The sequence below is a fragment of the Lathamus discolor genome, chromosome 3 (assembly GCF_037157495.1).
Source record: "Lathamus discolor isolate bLatDis1 chromosome 3, bLatDis1.hap1, whole genome shotgun sequence".
NCBI lineage: Eukaryota > Metazoa > Chordata > Aves > Psittaciformes > Psittacidae > Lathamus > Lathamus discolor.
Window position 1 is genome coordinate 8509102 of NC_088886.1, and position 23338 is coordinate 8532439.

The following is a 23338-nucleotide window of genomic DNA, read 5'->3' on the forward strand; positions in this document are numbered from 1 at the left end:
GGTTTTCGGGGAATTATTTTTTATTATTATATTTTTTTTCTTTAAAAAAAATCCACAAAGCACAGTGCTAGACGTTTGTGCAGCGAGAATAATAATAATAGTAATAAATAATAATAATAATAAATAATAATAATAAGCACAAATCTGCTGTTTTGTGGTCTTTTGTTGGCTGTTCCTCCCCGCAGGTACCGCGGTCCCCGAGCGGCGGCCCCCGGCGGCGGCAGCGGGCGGAGCGGCGCGGGCCCTGCTGGAACTGGCTGCCGGCGTCCCCCCGTTACAGCCATTTATGGGACCATCTGTCAGCGGCGGGCGGGCGCTGATTGGCCGCCGCCGCGCGGGGAGGGCGTTGCGACATCAGGTGCTATTGAAATTAGCCGCGGCCAGATTGACAGTGTTAATGATGGGGTGACCTCTGCAACAACAGAGACCAGATTTCTGAACTGCTGCTTGTGTCTAGTAATTAAGGCCCGGTTGAAGAAACAACACGCATCCCTCTAGTTCTCCTTGTGTTTTTTTTATTATTTTTATTATTATTTTGTATTTATTTATTCCTTTTCCCCCCACCCTGCCGGAGCCCTCGGCCGCAGCGATGTCGTGCCTCGGCCATGCTTCAGTGCCTACATCTTCTTACCTCCTGCCCGCCCGTCTCCCAGGTCCGGCGTATTTTAACCACCTTATCTTTTTCGACAGTTGCTTTCCGGAGAAATGCATATTTAATGATCTGCCTCTAGGCTTAAAGGCACAACAAAAGCACTCCCGACGTGCGTTTAAAGCTGCATTTATTTTCAGGTACTATTGATTTTAATAATAAACCATCTCTCCCCTTCCTTCTGCCCGGTGAGGTTTTAAAAATACATATTTTTACAAGCGGATTTGATAGCGCTGCCACTTGATGCTGTCTAAGGCACAGCAGACACCTATTTATCAGAGCTCCCCCTGAACAACAGTACTATTTCAGAATCATTTCACCACCTCGCTTCATTTTCCTTCAGCTCTACGGGAAATAAAACATCAGCAAACTTTGGGTGTTTAAAAGCATTTCCCCCCCCCATCACCAGCCTTAGAGAGGAACGTGCTTAATTTAACAATGCACACTCATTAATCCTCCGCTCACTGCCACTGACAAACTAACAAAACTTCACTCCCAAACAGCAATATTTTACCCTCTCCCGACCACAGCAAGTTTATTACCAATTCTCACAAGTTAGGAAGCATTCGTGCCCTTCTCTTACTTGGGAGTTATTTTCCTGAAGCATGTTTTGGCCAAAGTAACAAGGCATGGCACCCTGTAATTGCAACTACCCCTGAATTCACGTTCACCTCATCTAAAGCGAGCGAGTATTCTCAATTAACGTATATAAGAATCATTCAATTTTACCATCCATGCATTCATTTCATCAGCCAAACACCATTTTTTAAAAGTCAGTATCATTGCAAGCGTTTTTAAACAGAAGAGCTGTAAACGGAGAAAGCTGGGATGGGCCATGTTATAAGCTCACTTAGTTCTTTCCTGGAGAAAGAAAACCTGGCTCCAAACCACCAAAACCATTTGCTAAAATACGTGATCAGACAATCTTTGTTCTAGAAGTTTTATGTATTTTTTAAAGCATAAAAATGCCCTCAAACTGCTCAGCTCTGAACTGACATTCTGCACATTTTAAATGTCTTTAAAACCGTAGACACACTCAAACACACAGAAAGACCAAACACACCCAATAAAACATATGAAATATAGTAAGCTTATAAAAATCCAGCTACAAACAGACCAAGCAAGGAGAAAAATGGCATTTAGAAGACATCAGACAATCTATCTGTGGAACGAGCACTGAATTCAATTAAAATATGAACAATGTAAAAGGCTGCAGAGAGGATTTCTCCATGCACCTTTTGGAGCATATTTGTAGCTTGGTAAAAAAAATAGTAAAGATTAAACTAGCTCGTAAGATAAGGTTTCCTAACTCAAATTTAAGTGTCCTGTTAGACTGAACACACAGGCATCAAAATGCTACAGAGCTAGTGTATTACCATACATTCTTGTGCAAATACACACCGAATATTAAAGTTAGATTTGTAATGCAAATTTTCACTCCAGGTCTCTTCGGGGGTTAATAACACTGAAAAAGGCATCCAGAAATTATTTGTAAGTCGTTTCAACTTCAGCCGACTTTGTTACTCTAAATTCGTTATGCACATCAAAAGATTCAGCCATTTTTCTGATACAATAATTGCACGCTGCTCCTCTAAAACATCAGCTATCTTATCCGCCTAGAAACCCAGGTACTCCGCACACTGACCACTTTCCCCAAAAGCACCCCACACGCAGCCTTTCTGGGGAACACTGAAACAAATGCTCAAACATCCTCAGAGGCCTCCCTCCGTAAAGACAAAGGCAGAATCCTATTGTTGAAAAAGTCAACCTTATTCTCGTGTTTCCAATAGTACCATTTATCTTTCAGGGTAAGGGACTGACCACCACATCACGGTCGTGACATTTGTAAAGCATCACATTCTCTATACAGCCTCTCCAGCATCAGCCAGCAAAGCCCCTGAGCAAAGCATATTTTTAATGCAATCTTCCATCCCCACAAAAAGAAACTTGTCTTAAACAGCTAATCCAATATCAAAATGAAATCACAGGGTTGTTTCCCAGCCCCCCCCCCACCCCCCTCTCCTTACCATAAATGAGCAGTTTCTTGACTCATTAATGACAGTTTCCCTTAAAAGAAGTGATCTCATATCACTGAGCCCCTCTCCACCACGCATACATCCCAAAGGTTGCGGGTATCTTAGCATCAGTAGCCGCTAGCAAGCTCTCTCATACAGAGCCCAGATGGACTATACCAGAAGCCAATTCAGCGTTAATAACTACCTACTCTGTGCAGTTTAGAAGCCTTACGTGGCATAATGTCCTAGGCAACAGCAGCCGATTGAAACCGCAAATAAAAGACAACCCAATTCTCCAAAAGCATCAAAAGGAAAAAAATAATAAATTGAAGAATGATTTTTTTCCCCCCAAATCTCTTACTTTCAGAAGATTAAACTGAATCCTTCAAACAAACATATGAAAAAGGAGAAAAATAAAAACAGATGCTGCCCAGAAAAAAGTGACAAAATATTACCTCATTATTTAACAAAGCAGCATTAAGCGTCCTGCTGATTTCAAACATCTTGCCACAGATTTTGGTTAAGAGAAACAGGAAGAATCCTTTGCAAGCCCTCTGTCTGCAAAGGGTTCTTCAATTTTCTTGCGCACAACAGAACAGTCAATATGTTATTTCCCTAGAGTTCGCACATTAAAACATCTAGTCAGTGAGCTGAATTTTCCCCTTATCACACTGTAGACTCCTGTTATATGTACTGCTCTCTTTGCAAGATTAGCCTGCCCCAAACATGGCTGTTGTTTAAACTATTCTTTAAAGTAACAGTTCACTCCATAACCACCAGGTGGGCAGTGTACACAGATTCAAGTAACCATCTTAAAAGATTTTTCTTGGAATAGCTGCTGGTTGTGATATACAGTATAAATCCCCCCCTTACACTTACCAAGCAGGAGGGGGGGGAATAAAAGATATGGATTTCTGCACTGGTTTATGCCTTTTCATGCCCAGAAGTGAGCCCACACGCTAAATCCCTAAAATCACTTAACTTTTGCCATTCTTTTTCTTTTTAAAGGGACCTTAAAATTTATACATGAGCGTTTCCTTCAGCAAATATGAACTAGACGATAAAATCCAATCAGTTCTGAGAACAAAGTGTAATTAAAAGGGAAAGCACGCCCATAGAAATGGTGTGTACTGCACAAGATACAAAATCAGCTTTAAGTTCAGTGCGACAGCGTTCTTTCATGGGAACACCAAATCCAGCATGTAAATAATTCACATGTGGGTAGAGCCTTGTAGAATATATGAATTTACACCTTTGAGCAAATATGAAGATCAGTTGATAACATACTGCTATGACGTATTTTGGCTTAAATTCATTTATGAAAACACTGCTGCACACATGAGAGCGCAGGACTGAAATACACAGGATCCACTTTTCTATAGCACCCAAGTTATCAGACTATCCTCATCCCTGTGTGTCTGCAAGCTATTTAAGTATTTTTCTCCTCTATTTAAGGTGAAATACCTCAAGGAATACTTCCATTACTATTAAAAAAATATATATACACATTCATTCAGCACTGCACAGCAACACCCAGAGGCCTGAATGAGATGGGGATCTTTGTGTTGGGTGCTGTACAAACACATTTGAAAAGTCATTTCATACTGAAAGATTTACAAACAACATTTACAAGACTGAAGCCCAAAACAGAGGTGTCATAAAGAACAATACACAAAGAGCACCACAAAATGCCTTTTCCCAGCTGGGATGAACTGTTGGAGAACTGAGGCATCTCCTGCAACTACCTGTGCTAAGGCAGAACCCAGAAGGTTATTCACTCAGATTAAACAACATACGCAACATTTGGACAAAGGCTTCTTCGTATCTATCACCTATAAAGTACCATCACCTAGTTTTTTACTTTACAGCACTCCTTACTGAGTAAGTATATGCAGAGTAGTGATTTCCTTTGTTGGCCTTAAACTAATAGTAAAGGGATGCAGTAATGACTTAACCTTCTTGAATATGTATTGAGTTTCAAGTCATCCCTTTTTATATGAGGAGAAAGGTTATTTGCATCGATTTCTGTTTGCATGAAATAAGCTTATTTTCTCATTCACCATATGCCTTGAACACTAATTAAAAGTGTCACTTTCTTCTAATGTAAAAACGTAATCATTCAGTAAATAAGTATTCTTAGCTTTTTAGTCTTTGTGATAATCTTTTTACAGACTTTTTATTTCCAGGTAACCTCAGTGTTTTCATTACCACACACTCCTCTGACTTAAAGAGAGGTGTTTGATAAATACACTTTTTTTCTTAAAATAAAAGAGAAAAATATAAATCTAGAAGTGCATCTTTAAGGACCCACACCCCTCTTACCCCGAGGCAAATCCATCCAATCAATATGAAACCATTCACATGCCACCATCTGCCAAGCTGTAGAGCAATGTGGCTGGAACAGACCTCTTACAAAGCAGCAGTGGTCTCATTTTCAGTCTATTAGGGAAGCACCAGAGCTCTCATGTGCAAGGACACAAAACTCCAACTCAGACCTTCTCACACCAGTTTCTCTGTGCACTGCTGCAGAACTCCTCTAATTTTTGCTGCCTGGGTTTTCATGCTAATCACCAAAGCAAGAGGGAGGAGGAAATGGTCAGCAACAGCCCTATTTCACTGCAGTACGAAATAAAGAACTCTGTTTAATTATACTCTAATATGATTAGAGCAAACCATTTAAATGCTGCTGCCTGCAAACTACAACCTGGCATTTTCCATCACCTCATTTTCCACTCTTCCAGAGGACTAAACATTCATGCCTAGAACTGCGTTATTCCTTTCCAAGACATTCCTATCGTGGAGTTAATATTTAATTCTGATCAAAGAGTATTTTGTTGTTTGACAGACAGGAGGGTGCAGGTGGATGAGGAACAAAGGAGACACACGCCAGAGTACAAGATGGATTTGAACTACAAAATGATTTAATAGAAGACAATGGGCTGGGAAAGGACATTACACAAGGCAAGCACTAGGGTTTGCCCTATGCAGTAATTCAAGAACCTCTGCGGAAACAGTCTCCAGTTCAAGATATCACATCAACATTACCTTTAACAACACTGAGCTCACGAATAGCTTTTCCATCAGCAGATCTTTTAATAACTGTAAATACCCTCCACCACCTATACCCCTGGCAAATTCACTGCGTGACTAAGAAAGAGCAACAGAAGAAAAAGGAACAGGAAACGGCGAGAAAAAGGGAACATGCAGGTTTGCAAGCCCCTCATGAAAGCACACAGAGGAGAAATGAACTATTTTAAAACCATGAAATGACAATGGAACATGAAAAGCTTAACATTTAATTTGGTGATGCTGAAAGTCACAAACTTGGATGGAAAAGCCAGGACCAAACTGTTCATGGCACCTAACCCAAAGTCAGGCTTCGAGAAAGAAAACAGAAACAACACAATAAGCAGTCAAGTTAGTCAGACTGCCATTCTCTGCATGTGTGTGCAGGAGATGGGATGGACTGCAGCATAGAGGGAAAAACAATGGTTAAATAGGTTATTTACCTTACAGTAAGTTTTTTCCTACTGTTATTTGAACAGATTACAATCAAATGTATAAATAAATAAAACCAGTTTGTTTAGCTACTGAATAGCTTAAAAACAACCGGCAAAATAAAACACCCTGCCAACCGCCCTGTGGAAATCAAGCAGGAGTAGATGATCGAGACTGTAACATTGCATGACACTGAAAATGTTCTTCAGGCAACTGCTCTTTAAGGTTAGTGAATTCATGTATTTGAGGGAGAATCAGATTTTTAAGGTTTCACTACAAAATACGTCACAGTCGTGATAACCTTACACTACCCACAAAAGGGCTGAAATACCATGCAATTTTTTAGGAAACGGTAGGTGAAAAAGATGACTGACATGGCTTAGAGCTTTTATTAGTTTCTTTTATTTGATGATCCTCTTGGGAACACAGGAACCTGTCCCTGCCTCCTTTTCTGTCCCTGCTGTGGACCCCACTGACAAGCTGTACAAGCTCTGCTGCTGATGCTCAGTACTACCTGGTGCACTGAGATTCCTCCTGATGCTGGGGAGATTAAATATGCCGCAGATATACCTGGAAAAATTATCACCTTTTTGATCTGTGCTCAGAAAGAAAAGAATTACAAAATCCAGCAAGAGTAGTTACGAGACCCAGCTCCTTAGAGATGTCTGGAATGAAAAGACACCGAGATGCAAAACCAGGCAAAAAAAATCCTCCCATATACTTACAACTAAATGAGGAATTTAGATATGAAGCTTAGACAAGTAGTCACAGTTCCCACAGAAATCACACTTCAGCTGCTTTTGCACAAATATGCTATTTAATGTTGCTTGCCCACTTTCTTTTTCATGCCTTATGAGATGTGTAATTTGGATGCTGCGTAGCTGCTCTAAGTATCACACACCAATTTTCCGAAGATGTGTGTATTTGCAAATCCCACTGTGGATACTTATGTTTGAACATTGGGAGACTGGAACAAAACTCTCCAGGGCACACCACAGCACAGAGGTAACAAAATGAATACATGTAAATAGCTGTAACGACAAGAGAAATCTTAGTGATAGGAACCACATCTTCATCTTCAAACCTGAAAGCTGGGTGTCCACACAGATTCAGGCATGCACATATGTGAATAACCACAGTAAAGGTGTACTCTGTGAATGTCAGGGTACAGGACAACAAGGGAGACGGTCCAGCATCTACAATGCAAGCAGGGTTTGGAGAAGATGATTCAGCACCTTCCCAGCACATCTGAAGGCCAGCAATATCCTTGGGACCTTGGCTCCATGCTCCTCTCCTGGCTCCTAACTGATGCTTTGCAAAACAGCATCCATCCACTCGGTCACAGAGCACATCTTGTCTGTCCAATTTTCAGTACATTTTAAAGAACCCCCAGTCAGTGCTGTGAGACTGAAAGCAAAAGGCAGCATATACCCTAAGGTAAACATGTAATACTATAGTAAGATATACCAGCAATTCTTTTCCCCCTTTCCCAGTTCTTTTGGCTCAGGAATATACATTTCAAAGCTTTCAGTCCTCTAATTTTCTTCCCTTTAAATTTAGAGATAGCGTAACTTTTACTCAACAGACATCCTAAATCCTACAGCTTGTTTTCCTATCACCACAAGCAGAATTCAGCCCTACCTACCTAGAGAGTTAAAACATCTCCACGTCACTGTCAGTTTTGTATAATACAGTTAGCAAAGTTTCAACTGAGCACAAATGAAGACGTTTTCAAAGATTTATGACTGCATTTTTAAAATGTATTTACTTGTAAATAATGAAAGGACCTAGACACTGAAGAACTCTAGACTTATGAGGGAGATTTACATGAGTTCAGCCATTTTTAATGTGCCTATGTATGAGCACAAAAACCCACATGAAAAATGTGAGCAGGGTCTTTCAACCAGCACTGCCTAATTTTAGAACAGTTGACGGATTTGCTTTAAACCGATCTGTAATACAGCGTGTTATACACCTTGTATTCAGGCCAAATAATATCAAGAACAAAGATAAAAACCTGAAAGGGGGATTAATGTGCTGATGTTCCCAAGCTTCGAGACAGCGATCACAAAAAGATCTGGGGAAGAATGTGAGGTGGCTGGATCAGAAAAGAGGTACAGGAGGAATAACAGGAGACCTACGAGCAGCACGCGGAAGGGTTACGTCTCCTACAACATGCAATTACACAGGAAGGATGCAGAACCAGGGATGATACAAAAGAGAATAAAGGCAATAAAAAGCGTCAAGAGCTATTAATTGTCCCAATTACTTCTTGTTAGAACAGCTGGCACTTACATGCAGTATTTCAGTAACACTAGACAGAACCTAAGTAAGTATTACAATTTCACAAACAAACAAACCCAAAGCTCACAATCACATCTGGGCCAAGCCTATCATGCAACCTATCCCCAAACCCATGGTGCTTAAAGAGAGAAAAGAAAGCTTAAAATGGCTTATCTAAATAAATCAAGCTTGCCTCATGCTCCAAAGCTTACACCTGTATTTGCAAGCGTAAGGACTTGTGAGAAGCTTCCTGTGTACGCCTGTTTCATTTTACTCCTTAAGAAATAAGGGTTAAATAAGCTGCCCCAATAAGATACCCCAAAACTCATGGGTAAACAGCTCCCTCATGAACATGACTCATGCAGCTCTTTAGTGTATAATTTAAATTACAGAGGTGACAATCTTACAACAGTAAGGAGAACAAAGACAACAAAATACAAAGAAGGTAAAAGGTAGAACAAAGAGAGCAGATGCAATATTTAAGAAAGGGTCAGTGCTAACTCTGAACCCTCCATACTGACACACAAGTAGGAAGGGGCTGTAGAAAAGCAAATAATAAAGAAATCATCTGTGGCTCTTCTTCTTGCTCTCTACAGTTCCATGGAGCTTGTGTCTTGGATCTGGATGATGCTGGTCAGAAAGCCCTAACTTCTTCCTAACTAATTCTCACAGATTTCCATATGCATTTATGGTTTTCTTTAAACTCCTCGTTCCAAAGTGTCAGACACACCTTAGCTGATGACTTCTAGCTTCCTTTAAAGTAGGGCAGATGAAGAACAATGGGTACTTTTAGCACTTTTTTTTTTAAAGAAACTCAAATTATGGTAGTAGCTAAACTACTACCTGAAAGCTAAACTTCCTGATCAGTATTGGAACTAATGTCTGGTGCTTGGGTTTCAAGGCATCTGTACAGCTGAGCTGGAGAAGCTGGCAGGTGAGCAACCAAGAGTGAGTTTACCTCCACTCTGAACTGCCTGTTTCACCGCCACAGGGAATGTATTTTCTTCACTACTGCAGGCTGACTTTTAACTCAATAGGCAGGTAAAAGAGGGGTAAAGCAGTAGCAGGATGCTTCTGTTTTTTCTAGTCTGTGGACAGGAACTGTATGGGACTGGATGAGCTCTACAGCATGGATGAATTTACTACAACTAAGGTCACACATGTGCTGGGGAGGTAGTCTCTCCAACCCTGCTTGTACAGGCAGTCAGGGGAAATGGTCACTTCCAAGGCACAATTCATCTGTCCTGCTCTAGAAATCTCCTTTAGAGCAAGATAAATACTGCTCTTAATTCCACTGGCTATGAATAAAGCAGCTCTCCAGTGACCAAGATGGAGTATAGCTCAGGTAGGAAGTCCATCTTCGGTCACACCAGTCCCACCATGGTGACCAAGGCAGATGGTCTCCAGCTGATGCTCACCTAGATGCAAGTTCACCTGAACTTCTGCACCCTGGGGGCTCTTACCACCACAATGTGGTCTTAAGCTGTCTGTAAGTACAAGTAGCAATTCAAGGAAGGTGAGCTTTAGATAGTCCAGGGAATCGGATCGCAGACTGAGACACAATGCCAATGCTGAATGCATGGGATACGACTACATAAAGCAGATCTTGCAGGACTGTGCTGGTCTGTACACAGGAAAAGCCCAATAACATGGAAACCACACATGCATCTTACCAAAAGAAAAAACCCAACAAGGTTTATTTCATGAACGCAAGGCTAGATGTTCTCTCTTTGGTTACAAAAGCTTTGATTCGGGACCATTAACTCCAGCCAGCAGAAGCCTCGAGGGTGTGTGGGGGGAAATAAGGGTTCCAATACATCCAATTTATGACTGTTGGGAAAAGCAACAATCACATCAAAACAGCTACTCTGAAACCTACCCAGCTACAGGCCATCACCCTGCCGTTTAAGAATATTTCACTCCAATGCCTGAACACATTTATATTCTTCCAGGCAGTTTTCCTGATGTTTTATAAGGATTCCCCAATGCAACAACAAACAATCTTTCTTTCAATAGTATCACTGGATGCACTGTAACCTGCATCTAGGGACGCTCTGCTCTGCTCAGATAAAACTTAATTGTTCTTCTGACATAGAACAATGAAGGAACTTTAAACTCACCTAATAAAGCAAACAGGCCTCTATTTTTAACATTTTCCACAGCCCCCCAAATGCCTACAAGAGCCTGTAACAAGTAAAAAAGAGTTTCAAGAGAGCATGGGTAACCAACATACATCTAGTGAGCAAAGAACATATTGACCTCTTTAAATGGTGTCAAATGAAAGATTAGATGTTGTGCTGCTGTGGTAGAGGTCCTGCTTCTGTGGAAAACCAGAGATCAGTGATGCTGCAGATCATTTTACATAGAAAATTTCAACTGCTGGCACCAACTGGCAGGAATTCCTACAGCGTGCCTGTATAGTCTCTCTCCCCATATTACCTCCTTCAGTTTCTATTTCCTGGATGATCTTTTGCTTCCTGCCAAAATATCAGATATTACAGGTGCACATCACAAAATGATGTGGCTTGGTAGTGTAAATTTCAGCTCCTGACCTTTTAGGTTAATGGCACTATTCAAATTTAAGACACAATTAAAGTATCAACTGATTACTCCCAGTGACCTCACTGGTAACTGGAAGATGGTCAACGCCGTGAATGAGGCCATTTATTTAGGTGCTATCATCCGTTCAGGAAACCACCCTCTTCAGCTGCTTTGGAGACTATCCCAGGCTGGTGGATGATGACATGGCTTTATCTATTCCTGCCTTTGTCACTTCTCAGCTGCCATATGCTAGGGCACGAAGACTTTGATGCTTAGGAAACACCTACTAGCACAGAATGCTCCTCAGCAACCCAGATTGCTTTACACACACCAAACGTTTTCTTTTGCTCTTTCCACTGGCATCAGTCAAGATTTAGTAAGTTCAAGACTCCAGCCTTCACACACATGGCCTGTGCCCACGACACACACAGACTACGAAAGCCTTCACGATAAAGACTGCAACTCTGCACATGCTGCTGACAGATGCAAAACTTCCTTGAGTAATAACTCCCTGAATCTCATCACTTGCTTTCCATGTGGAAAGCAGGGCCAACCTTTCCTTCTGTATCCTAAGATCCTAACAGTAATTTATTACAAAATTCTGTTAAAACTAGACACTATTGCAGTTTCAAAAGCTTTTTAAGTAATGAAGGAAGGAAAAGGCCATGTCACAGACAGTCATATCAACTATGCAAACTAAGACCGATACTGAAAGTGACTGTTGAGGAAAAAACACCATATAGGCGTACACAGCAATCTTGCTGTAAGTGCTTTGACCAGATGCAGATGAGGCCCTCAGTGATATGGTTTAGTGGTGATCTTGGCAGTCCTGGGACAATGGCTGGACTTGATGACCTTAAAGGTCTTCTCCAACCTAGCTGCTTCTGTGACAGAAACTGTTAGGTTTTTTTCTGGTTTCTCAAATAGCTGAAAAAAGTAAAGGCTTCATTAAGCTTGATTGCAGTGTTTTAAAAATTATTTCTACACAAGAGACTGCTTGTAAGGTTGAGATTAAGATGGGCAGGCCAGATGCTCTGCTGTACCCAATTTGCTCATCAGCACTTTCCTATCCTGTCCAGAAGCTCATCATCACTATTCTGTTAAAGCAGGACTGCTGAGCATCACAGCTGACAGGTTAACAGGAGAAAAAAGCACATCAGCTGGTGACAGTCCCATGCCACAAGAGGATCCCAAATGCATCGTTGAACACTACATAAGCAACATAACCTGGCACAATTTCAAACAGGTTTTCAGTAGAATCATCCACAAAGAACAGCATCAGATTGAGGGAGTCAAGCAAGGAGGAAGACCTGGGGCCATGCCACTGTCACATGTGCTCCTGGGTCTTCAGTGCCTTGCTCAGTCCCATCTGCAGCTTTCATCCCTGGTCCAGGTCCTCCATTTCAGCCCAGGGCTAGTGCTGAGAGGGCAAAACCCCCAGCTTCTCACTTTGGAAGAAGACCACTTTACCCATAAGAAAGTGCACAAAGCAGCAGGCAACAGGCTGCATAACTCCAGTATGATCTCTAGCAATACACCTCTCAAGGACAAAGTTGGTATTTTTGAGTCAAACGTTTGTAAGGTAAGGCTGATTAGATGCGCTGATACTGTGCACACAAACAGTGTGCGTCCATACTACATGCAGTATCCTAGTAGTACAGATGACTTTTCTTAACTATATGGTTCCATAAAGGTTAGTTAGTTTTGGGCGTTAATAACCCTGACTCAGAACTTTGCTCAGCAGTGAACTCTAATTAGCTATACCATCTGTGTAAAGGGAAGAACCTACACTGTCACAGCACATGGAGCCTGGGGTTGAACTTAGTATCTATCCCAATGTACCACCAGAGGACAAGAAGAGAGATGTCTGGCATCAGTTTCTTTCCTTTCTGCTGCCAGAGGAAGGTATCTGGGCTGGAAAGCAAGTTTCTAACCCCTCCAGTCACATTGCCACCTGTGGGAAACATGGAATGGCAGCTTCTTTTCCTCCTAAGGTCTCACCGATAGAAGAGGGAAATGTGGCTGTCCTGCTACTGTTAAGGCATCACAGGACTCTGACTTACTGGGAAGAAGAAAGGTTTCACAAATCATGTGAAAGAATAGAACCTCTTGACATTACTCACAGCCAGTCTAATTACTTGATGGACTGGAAAGTGCTCAGCATGACAGTGAATTGCATTGCAAATATCCTGTATTTGTTGTTTTTGATCTTCTGGCTCCTTCCTCCGTATCACACATCTGACAAGACAAGCTACTATATACTGCCTGGTAGACATCCTGCAGGTTCTTTCCACCTACCTACACACAGGTCCTACTCAGGACTCTTATCCCTTAGCTGACTGCTGCACGAGCAACCTACACAGCACATGTACGCAGGTCAGAGGCACTACAACACAATAAGGGTACACCCCAGCACACAGTGATTCATGCAGTCATGCTCAAGACATATCTCTGCAAGTTCAGATGTTCAGGTTTAGTCCTCTTTTTCTAGGCACTGGTTTCTTCTAGAATCTGCTTTGCTGGTCAAATATCACACTGCCTTCTAAGAGTGAAAAAAGCAAAACAAGCTACCCAAACCAATCTGCTCAATATGCTACTAACCTCAGGAAATACCACTTTTCCCCCCCTATCAGTCTCTTTTCATCTTTGATTCCATGACCGCTTCCATCTATTTGTGCCACGATGTCAAAGTACACATGCAAAGAGCAGTCCCAGTGCTGCCACAAGCTCTGCTTTCCGTGAGAGCCTGAGACGAGCTCCAGTGAGCCAAGTACAAACCATACTCTGGAGCAGTGAGCGAGAGCAAACTCACAAGGAGAGGGATTTGAATTACTCTTCCAAGACGTAATTAAAGTTGATGTTTTCCTTAAAGCCGTTAAATTCAGCAGCAAGTACATTAACAGAAAGGCTAGCATTGCAAACACCAACAGAAAACAGGCATCTCGATTCAACCAAAAAAGTAAATTGCCTGGATTATGAGATGCTACCTAGGATGTCAATAAGTGTATACAAAGTGCTTTATGTCTTCTCATCGCAGCATGGGAGAAAATCTCCCACATATCAAAGCTGCTAGCGGGAGCCTTGTGCCGTGGAAACAATGCTTTCTCTGAGGTTTCAGTGTTTGGTTTTGCTGCTGTGCAATTCCCTTCTATCTAAGGGATGAGCTCAAATTAAGGCTTTTCTTGGATGCTTGATTTTGCAAAGCCTGTGGCAGTTTAGCATCTTTGAAACTTCCACCTTTCTGTCACCCATTCACGACATGCCAGTAGGTTACAAAGCTATTAAGCAGGGAATACATGACCAACAGACAAGTGCCATAGGATAACGACTGTTATTAGAAAACCAGGAACACCACCAAACAAAAGATATTAAAAAAAAAAAAAACACTGCTACTCGAATGAGGAGCAACAATTAAGAACTGTTGGCAAGTGACAGACTTGGAAACAGGAGTCTGAGTATCAGACTGGCTTTGTATCATATCAGCTTTATATCAAAACTTCAGTAAATGAAACTTGCTAATCTCAGCTCTAAAAACAGTAACAACCTCTCTAGGAAAGCTATGGGTGCTTAACACAGCTCTACAGCGCAACTGGAACATCCTTCTTTGCACATCCACACACCTAAGCTGTGTAGCAGGCACCCTGCTGCAAACCCACAGGAAACCACACAAGGCCAACCACCAGGTAACTCACCAGATCCAGTTTTCTTTGCCTCATGGGTGCCAAGCCTTCTCTTTTGACCCAGGAAGTTCCTCCAATAGAATTACTTCTATTAAGCAATAACCATTTTTGTACACCTTGAAGAATGTGGGGTTCTGCATAATCAATGAGCAACAGCTCAGCCAAAGGTCACATGGGTTACTACAGCTAAAGAAACAGGCAAGGATATCAAAATGCATGAACTGGTGTGTAAAACACTAAAACAGAATTGAAATTATGTATTCACAAAAGAAAGCAAACACAAAAAGATATACAGTGAACATGCTTGCTGGTAAGGTCAGGAAACCCACTGTCTACATATTACCCATAAGAAAACATCAGCACGTAGGTATTTATTTTATAGCAAGCCAGCATGCCTAAGATACAAAAAGACCTAAAACACATGGGGAAACTTGAACAGCAGCAAGACGCAAAGATTCTTCAGCCATACATCGCACGGAAGTATGGAGGACAATGGTTCAAATAAAGTCAGCTGTATTGGAAATAGTGCATGAAATCCCAGAAGTGACAAAACTACTAGTCAGTGAAGAAGATGAAAGGAGCCAAGTGGAAAAAATCAATCAAGAAGAAAAAACAAGGTTTTTTTCTGTAAAGGCAGGCAAGGGGCCAGATAACATAAGACGGACACACATGCAAAAAGAAAAGGCACAGAAAAGTGTGGCTTTATCACTTGCTGTACTCTAGTTAAATTTGATAACAAACTAAGAAGCAGGGACAGATTCGCTCCAAACTAAGGGATGATGGCAAGCTGTGAGGGGTGCAAACAATTTTTCTTGCCCTGAAAAGAAAACACCTTCTAATGCAAATGGATGAGCTGATTAACAAAGCTTGCAGAGACTGTTGTGAAAGCCGGGTGAATGGAGAGAACCCGAGGGAGACACTAAGAGCATGTAAACCAAATCAGGGAGCAGCTGACTGCATTCAGGAGGAAGAGGCTATAGGAGCACTTAGAAACACGAAAACAAGAATATAACCTAGGCTGTATGAAGCACTAGTAAACACACTGAAGTGGATGGTAATAGGAGGCATCTGTTCAATGTATTCTTAAACTGGAGAAGTATCAGCAGCTTTACAAATAATACCATTTATTATTCCTACTTTTTAGAATCGGGGGGAAGCACCAGAACACTTAGGGTTAGTGAACACACACAAAACCCACGTAGAAACACTACTTCAGTGGTAAAACCCAACTGTTGAAAGGTGGGAAAAATCCTTAATTTATGGAAATCCCAAACCCAATCTTCCATGCATTAACTTTAAGTCATTCTGGAAAAAAGGCTGCATATTTTCTCTATTGTGAGGATACAGAAATGCATTACTTTAAAAAAAGTTTGCTATGTCAATGAAATTGCAGATGCTTCTGCGCACTTCAGGGACTTCAAACATTGCATCAATTATCTGAATAAGTAATGAAAAGACATTGTGAATAAAATGGTTCACCAAGCCTGGTTCACAAGTCAATTGCTTTTTGAATCCAGTAATATACTGTTATACTTGACATGTTATTCCTTTTTGTGAGAGGTTAAGAGTTTTCCATGCTTCTACGCTATACTAACTGCAGTTTGGGGAGAAAATCAAACTGACAAAATAGAGAAGGCAGCAAGAAGTACAACATACATTTAGATCCTCCACTATAAGCCTCTTTCCACACCAAAAAACACACTGAAAACAGAAGTCTGAACTCCAACCAAAGGGGAAACACGAAAATCTCACCACCAGCTCAGGCTACTGATAGGCAATTTAATGCTTTAAATGACAAACTGGACTGGGTCACAGTAGAACATGAAATGCCTTTTTGTTGAGCTCTCGTTTCCAAAGAGTTTCTCTTACTGGCACCTGGAAACAGAGCAAGCATAAGGCTGATTATCATTCCCATAACCCCCAAGGAAAACTATCATGCAAGATGTTTGAGTAAGAGCAATGCTGTTTGAAGGCAGCATTCATGAACAGAACAAAGGCTAAACAAAAGGCTAAACAAGTACATCATAATTAACAACTACAACCAAACTTTTAATTAAGATATGTACAAAAAATCAAGGAGAGCTAATTAAAACCCACCAGCATATATACTTTCTTAGAAAAATCTGAATTGCTACTGTGAAGTAAACAGGCTAATTGGAAGTGACCACAATTATTTTGTCACTGTTACTGAGTTTAGTCATGATTTTTTAGCTTGCTCTTTAATCCTACATCTTGTCTGCACCCCTTTGCTGTTCAGACACGGGATCCCTCCACCCAAATTCCTCAAAAACTGAGAAAAAGTGAAGAAAATACCAGAGAGATTTAACTTTCTATGACAGACATATTTCATCAATAGTTTTGAGACACTTTTTTCTGTTCAAGACAGTACTATTCTTACAGGGCCAGGATTCTAATTATTGTACATTCCTTCCATTCATTCTCAACATATCCAGAGCTACCACAAATGCATCCTGATACACCGATACATCAATAATGCTATACTCTACACGTCTTTCTTTTATCAAGGCAGCTAGACCAGTATAAAAATACAATGCTATTTCACACAGATTCTGCTGTTAGGCATGAACTTCCCTTAAGGCCAAAAAGCAGTTACAGATAATGGGAATCTAACTGGTAATATTAAAGGTTTTACTTCTTTCCTCTTATACACTACCTTTCCATGAAAATACATCCATTCTCATTACTTTTGCCATTCTTCAAGACTATTACCAGGTTGATTTGAACAGTACCAGTTAGTTAACACTGACAGAAACAAGCAAAGAAAAATGCTGACACAACCCAGAGTTATTTAAGAACTTATTTGCTCCACATCAATTTCTAGAAAATTAATGAAAGAGTTGCTGACTCCCAGCTGTAAGAACCCCAGGTATGCCCAGGCTAAATAAAAATGGGTAAAGAAAGGAATTCCTACCCACAATCCCAGAAAATGAACAGCAAAATGATTTACAATTAACAACTCCTGCCTCTCCCCAACACAGTGTTGGCATGAAACCCAATGTCTTATTGAGATACAAGTCAACTTGTTTCTGCTTAGCAAAACCTTAGCAGGAAACATCTTTCAAAGTTATTTCTGCAGCTATGTGGAACCAAAACTCTACTTTTTAAATGTGCTCTCACATTTAATACACATTGACAGGCTTTAAGAAGAATTCTCTTCTGTTATATCACTACACATTAACCCACCGTAACCCTTTAACCACCCAGGGAGAGTTCACTGCCCGCAGCAATGTTTTTTCCATGCCCATTTTCAACACTAGAGGCTGTATGGCCATCACTGGATTGCTGTCCTGACAAAGCTTTCAGAGTATTATGGCTGCAGGGTGTCACCTTTTTTTCCTCCACATAAACCAGGATATCCTGAATCCATGAAGCAGTCTTAACTAATGCCATTGCAAACACCTATTGCTTAGAAGTCATTAAAATTACTAAGTTTGAGGCATTTCTTTGTACTGAGACAAAAATATAAGAAGTCCTTCCTGTGGATGGCTAAGTAGTCATCTGTGTGTCAAAACTCAGATAAAAGCATGCATATCTGTTCCATGTATCTCACTAGCAATACTGAACTGCAATGATGCAGGTATCTCCATTTCCTCAGACCATTCCCAAGTTTCTCTACAGCCAAAGCTAGTCAAGCACTTACTCCCTAGCCTACAGAATCACAGAATCACAGAATCCCAAGGGTTGGAAGGGACCTCAAAAGATCATCTAGTCCAACCCCCCTGCAAGAGCAGGGTAACCTACAGTACATCACACAGGAACTTGTCCAGGCGGGCCTTGAATATCTCCAGTGTAGGAGACTCCACAACCCCCTGGGCAACCTGTTCCAGTGCTCTGTCACTCTTACAGTAAAGAAGTTCTTCCTGATGTTAACGTGGAACTTCCTATGTTCCAGTTTACACCCATTGCCCCTTGTCCTGTCACTGGATATCACTGAAAAAAGCCTAGCTCCGTCATCCTGACACCTACCCTTTACATATTTGTAAACATTGATGAGGTCACCCCTCAGTCTCCTCTTCTCCAAGCTAAAGAGACCCAGCTCCCTCAGCCTCTCCTCATAAGGGAGATGTTCCACTCCCTTAATCATCTTTGTGGCTCTGCGCTGGACTCCTTCAAGCAATTCCCTGTCCTTCTTGAACAGTTTCACTATTTCAGTCATGACTACTGAAATTGCTTTCCTTAATGAAGGCTAAAATATTTTTTTAAGATTAAAATTACACATAATTTCATCTTTGTTTCCATCTTTTGAAACTGCTTTTACACATAATGGGTAGTTTCAGACTGTATCAACCTCATACTTTAGTCTATTGGTCTGTTTGCATATCTGAATTTCTGTCATCGACTGGTGAAAGCTGTGAGTCTATAATAGGTTTAATTCGAGAGGATTCTTGAGTTTTCATCCTGTAATGATACATGCTTTTACTTCCTATGGTCTGAGTTAGACTTCATTGCAGCCTTCCAGTTTCTGAAGGGGGCCCATAAGGATGCCAGAGAGGGACTCTTCACTAAAGACAGTAGTGATAGGAAAAGGGGTAATGGGTTCAAACTTAAGCATGGGAAGTTCAGGTTAGATATAAGGAAGAAGTTCTTTACTGTGTGGGTGGTGAGGCACTGGAATGGGCTGTCCAAGGAAGTTGTGAATGCTCCATCCCTGGCACTGTTCAAGGCCAGGTTAGACGGAGTCGGGTGACATGGTTTAGTGCAAGGTGTCCCTGAGCATGGCAGAGGGATTCAACAGGTGAAGTAAAGAGCTTCTTTCTGTGCAAGGGCTTCTTCCTCTGTATAGCAGTAAGCCTCACACTGTAACTGATTAATTTTTTTAAGTGTCATTTAAATTATTTTGGTATGATTTATCTTCCCTTTTTCCTAAAACATCTCCGAATATTAACAACAAAGTAAATGCAATAATCCTCTAACATCCTCAAACATTACCCAATATAAAAACCTGATTTAGTTTTCACCATTTAGGCTTCCTTGCTATTTTATATGTCACTTGGTGTGGATAGTAAAATTAGACTATCAGTTTCATTTCTGTTTAAGTTGCAAGTTCTGCTCCTCACAACCACTAGAACAGGGCTTTGTTTAAGGCTTCCAATATCATTCTGGAGCTTTTAAACAAAAAAAAAAAAAAAGAAAAGAAAGAAGGACCTGCTTTATATTTATAAATATACATTTATACATATATAGAAAATCTCAACTGCTCTCCCTGGCCCTCTTTACAAGAAGCAGCCAAGTGCTGGCACAAAACAAAACCTCGAATGTACCTGTTAAATAGTATTATGTGACCTTCTATTAACACGACGACAATAGAAGCTTTAAACGGAGCTGAGGGTGCCATTGTGCACAACGACCGAAGAAGCCAGTGGGAGAGACCTGCTTAAGAACCAATAAACAAATGCGACAAGTAATGCAATATGAATTATCCTACCCTTGCTTTGGCAACGTTTGGAGATGATTTATCATCAGAGGCAGCTCTACTTCAAAGTCTGCAGAGCCAGTACAAGCCTACACCTCTTACCCAAGAGAGGCCATCACACTTACGAAGCACTTGAAGAGAGTATTTAGAGAAATATATTCAACACACGTTGTCATTCACAAAACATATTTAGTAATATATATTTTTAATACTACCTAGAATAAGAAGCAAACAGACGTTTCAACTACATCATAGCTACCTTTTTAATACCTTGGAATATTTAATACCATCAGTCCACTGCAGGAAAATAAATGCAATCAGCACTAAACCAAGTGCTAACTTCCATAATAAATATTACGCAACTAAAACTATACTCTCATAGGTATATAATTAACACCATCACTACTGCACTAATCACAGTAAACTAGATTGAACCTCAGACTCTTCAACTCTGCCATGTACACTCGTTCTGCAATAGAAACCATCAGCACACCCACTACACCGGCCAATTTAACCCTTTCTTTCTCGTTGGTACCCAGTTGATGCCATCAAGGCTCTAAACTCACCCGGCCATTAAGGGCCGTCAGGGCAAAGGCAGCCCCCCGCCGAGTTCTGCCCGCACTCCAGAGCGGCGGCGGAGGCTACCGAAGCCGCAGCACCCCGGGGGCTGTTATTTTCCTTCCAAAAACGCTAGTCTAGGGAATACCATAATATCGGGGGGGGGGGGGGGGGGGGAGGGGATGAGTGGGGGCAGAGGAAGCAAAAGGCTCCTGCTCCCTTTCTCTACAGCGATCCCGGAATATCCCTTTCTTCCCACCCGCTTCCCCCACACTCCCTTTCCGCAGCTGCCGGTGCAGAGGGGATCCCGCTCTCCTCTGCACCCCTCCACGCCCGGTGGAACCGAAGAAGGAGGAAGAGAAGGAGAAGGAGGAGGAAGAGAAGGAGGAAGGTGTTTCCTCACCGCGGCTTGGACGCGCATCTTCCGCGGGGGTACCAAGCACAGGCGCTCGGCCGGACAGCGCGCGACGGCAGCACGTGGCGGCGGCGGCCACGGGGTCTCCCGCGCAGCCGGGCGGGGCGCGGCACGGCGCGGCGCGGCTCTACGGAGCGGCGTGAGGCGGCGCCGCCATCTTGGCGGCGGCAGCGCCCGGGTGGAAGGGGGGGGGGGGGCGGACGGGTAGGGTGACCGGGAAATGGCTTTTTATTCTCAAACGGGCGCGTTCAGCAATGGGGAGAGGGGAGGTAGTGGGGCGGTTAGGGAGGGTGAGGAGATAGGGGTACCTGTGTGCGGGACGGTGAGCTCCGCGGAGGGGTGACCTCCGCGGATGGGTGCGTGAAGTAGGAAGGACCGGAGCCGGGGTAACGTACCCAGCGGGTGTGTGCAGCTCCGCTCCCTGCCGGGGCCGCGGCGCATCCAGGTGCCTCAGGGTTTGGAGGTGAAAATAAGGTGCAGCCGGCAGGAGGGGGTTTGTTCCGATCTCGTGCTCGGAGATGCTTCCCCCCACCCCCAGCTCCTGACCGGGTCCGTGAACCTCGCCGGTGAAGATGTACGAAGAAGAATTCTGAGTAGGTTAAAAAGCCTCTTTTTCAATCAATGCTCAGGGAAAGGATAAGATGATGTGACACAAATGTATGATCGTGTGCCACAAATAGAACATTGTGGGAAGCTTTCCCTTAAACATATGCTTTGTCCTATATTTTTTTCAAACAGTTTATTTCCTCGCTGTGTAGGTCATTCTTAACATTAGGCTAAATTTAGCTGAAGATACACCAGCAGCAAAGACAGCCTGTCTCAGAAAGCTGAATTAGACCCACAGCTTCAACTGCATGGCCTGGTCAGGAGGCTGGATGCGAAATAACTTACATTTTTATCTTTTTTTTTTTTATTTTCCAAGGAATTAAAGGTAACAAAATCTCAGGCATTTAAGAAAAAACCCTGGTTTCTAGAAAGTTAAAAGTTTACAGGATAGTTCACCCTGGTATTTTCTTATGCTGCAACCCATGTCTACAGCTTGCATTCATTTCAAGGGAATTTTTACCACAAAGTGAGGGAAGACTATAGCCCTAACATCTTTAGGTCTTTTGAAGATCTGTACCTGCAACTTCAAAACAGTGGTCTAATCTCTGCTTCCAGTAAGGACACCAGAATTTGTGCTTGTTTATGCACTTTGATTTTCAGTTCTTTGTGTTATAATTTTAGCTGTGGGTGGAGTATCCTGAGCCAGATTTCTCCCTATGTGCTATACATACAGAATGACAGAAAGACATACACGATTCTGTGCTAGATTGACAGTGAATTACATTTGCTAGCAAATACTGGATCAGAGCCATCTGTTTCAGAAATTAGCATAGCAGGGATTTGTTTGTTTGGCTTCATCTGTCTATTAGTTTGGTCAAAATCCTCTTGTTTTAGAGACACACTATCACAGAGAGGACCTGTGATATACTTTGTGCAGGCAGCCCCTGAAATACGTAAGTTACGCTGAAAAGCAGAGATAAAATGTGATTGTCAGAAATCCAGACAAGGCTAAATTCAGATGTTATTTCTTTTTTTCCTGAATACAAGTTTGATGTCCTCAGTGCACCCTGTGTTAAAGATCATCTACCCCGAAACAGTGTGCTGATAGAGAACTACATCTCACTGTACCGAAGTAGTGTTGCTGAACCTGTAGGTGCACCGTATCTGTGTGTTTTGAGAGAATTGCAGAAATCCCTGCTGACTTACAGCCTTCCTTTGAAGAGGTATTGATATTTCTAAAAATTGAGAAGTCTAGCTCCAAACAACAGTGAAGAAAAGGGCATCAAGCCATTAAATGATAAGGTATCACCCCATTAGACAACAGCTTTTCTAAAAGCAGTTCACTTTGAAGCTCTGTAGACCTAAAGAAAATGACATCTCTTACACAGTTTCACTTGCAGTATACTGAGTCTGCACTCAGTTATTTGGCTACATTTATTAGGTCGGGGGGGGGGGGGGGGAGGGATAAAAAAATATGCAAAATACATGTATAAAGCATTTTATAGTTCCTACTGGATCTGGGTACCATGCAAGTATTTCACCATGGGTGTAGCAGAAGATCATTAGTTGTTCCACAACTAATGATGATTATGTGGCATGCTATTCTGAAAAGAGAATTCTATGTAGATCCTCCCAAGTACCAAGAAAAGTGGATGTTTCTTACAGCTTGTCGTGGTTTAAGCCCAGCTGCTAAGACTGAGAAAAATGACTGCTACTGCT

At 41.9% G+C, this 23338-nt stretch overlaps 1 protein-coding gene across 2 annotated transcripts in view; it reads right to left on the reverse strand.

Annotated features, from left to right (window-relative positions):
• The window catches only part of ELAVL4 (ELAV like RNA binding protein 4), an 83768-nt gene extending 62608 nt beyond the window's left edge, over positions 1-21160 (reverse strand). Inside the window, exon 1 of one of the 2 annotated variants that reach the window (XM_065673376.1) lies at positions 21062-21160. In XM_065673376.1, the coding sequence (XP_065529448.1) occupies positions 21062-21079 (18 nt within the window). In that variant the 5' untranslated portion in view covers positions 21080-21160. Of the gene's footprint in view, positions 1-19948; positions 20025-21061 lie in introns of those variants that run through there. The other variant, XM_065673377.1, reaches the window with a different exon arrangement.
• Between the last annotated feature and the right edge of the window lie 2178 nt (positions 21161-23338).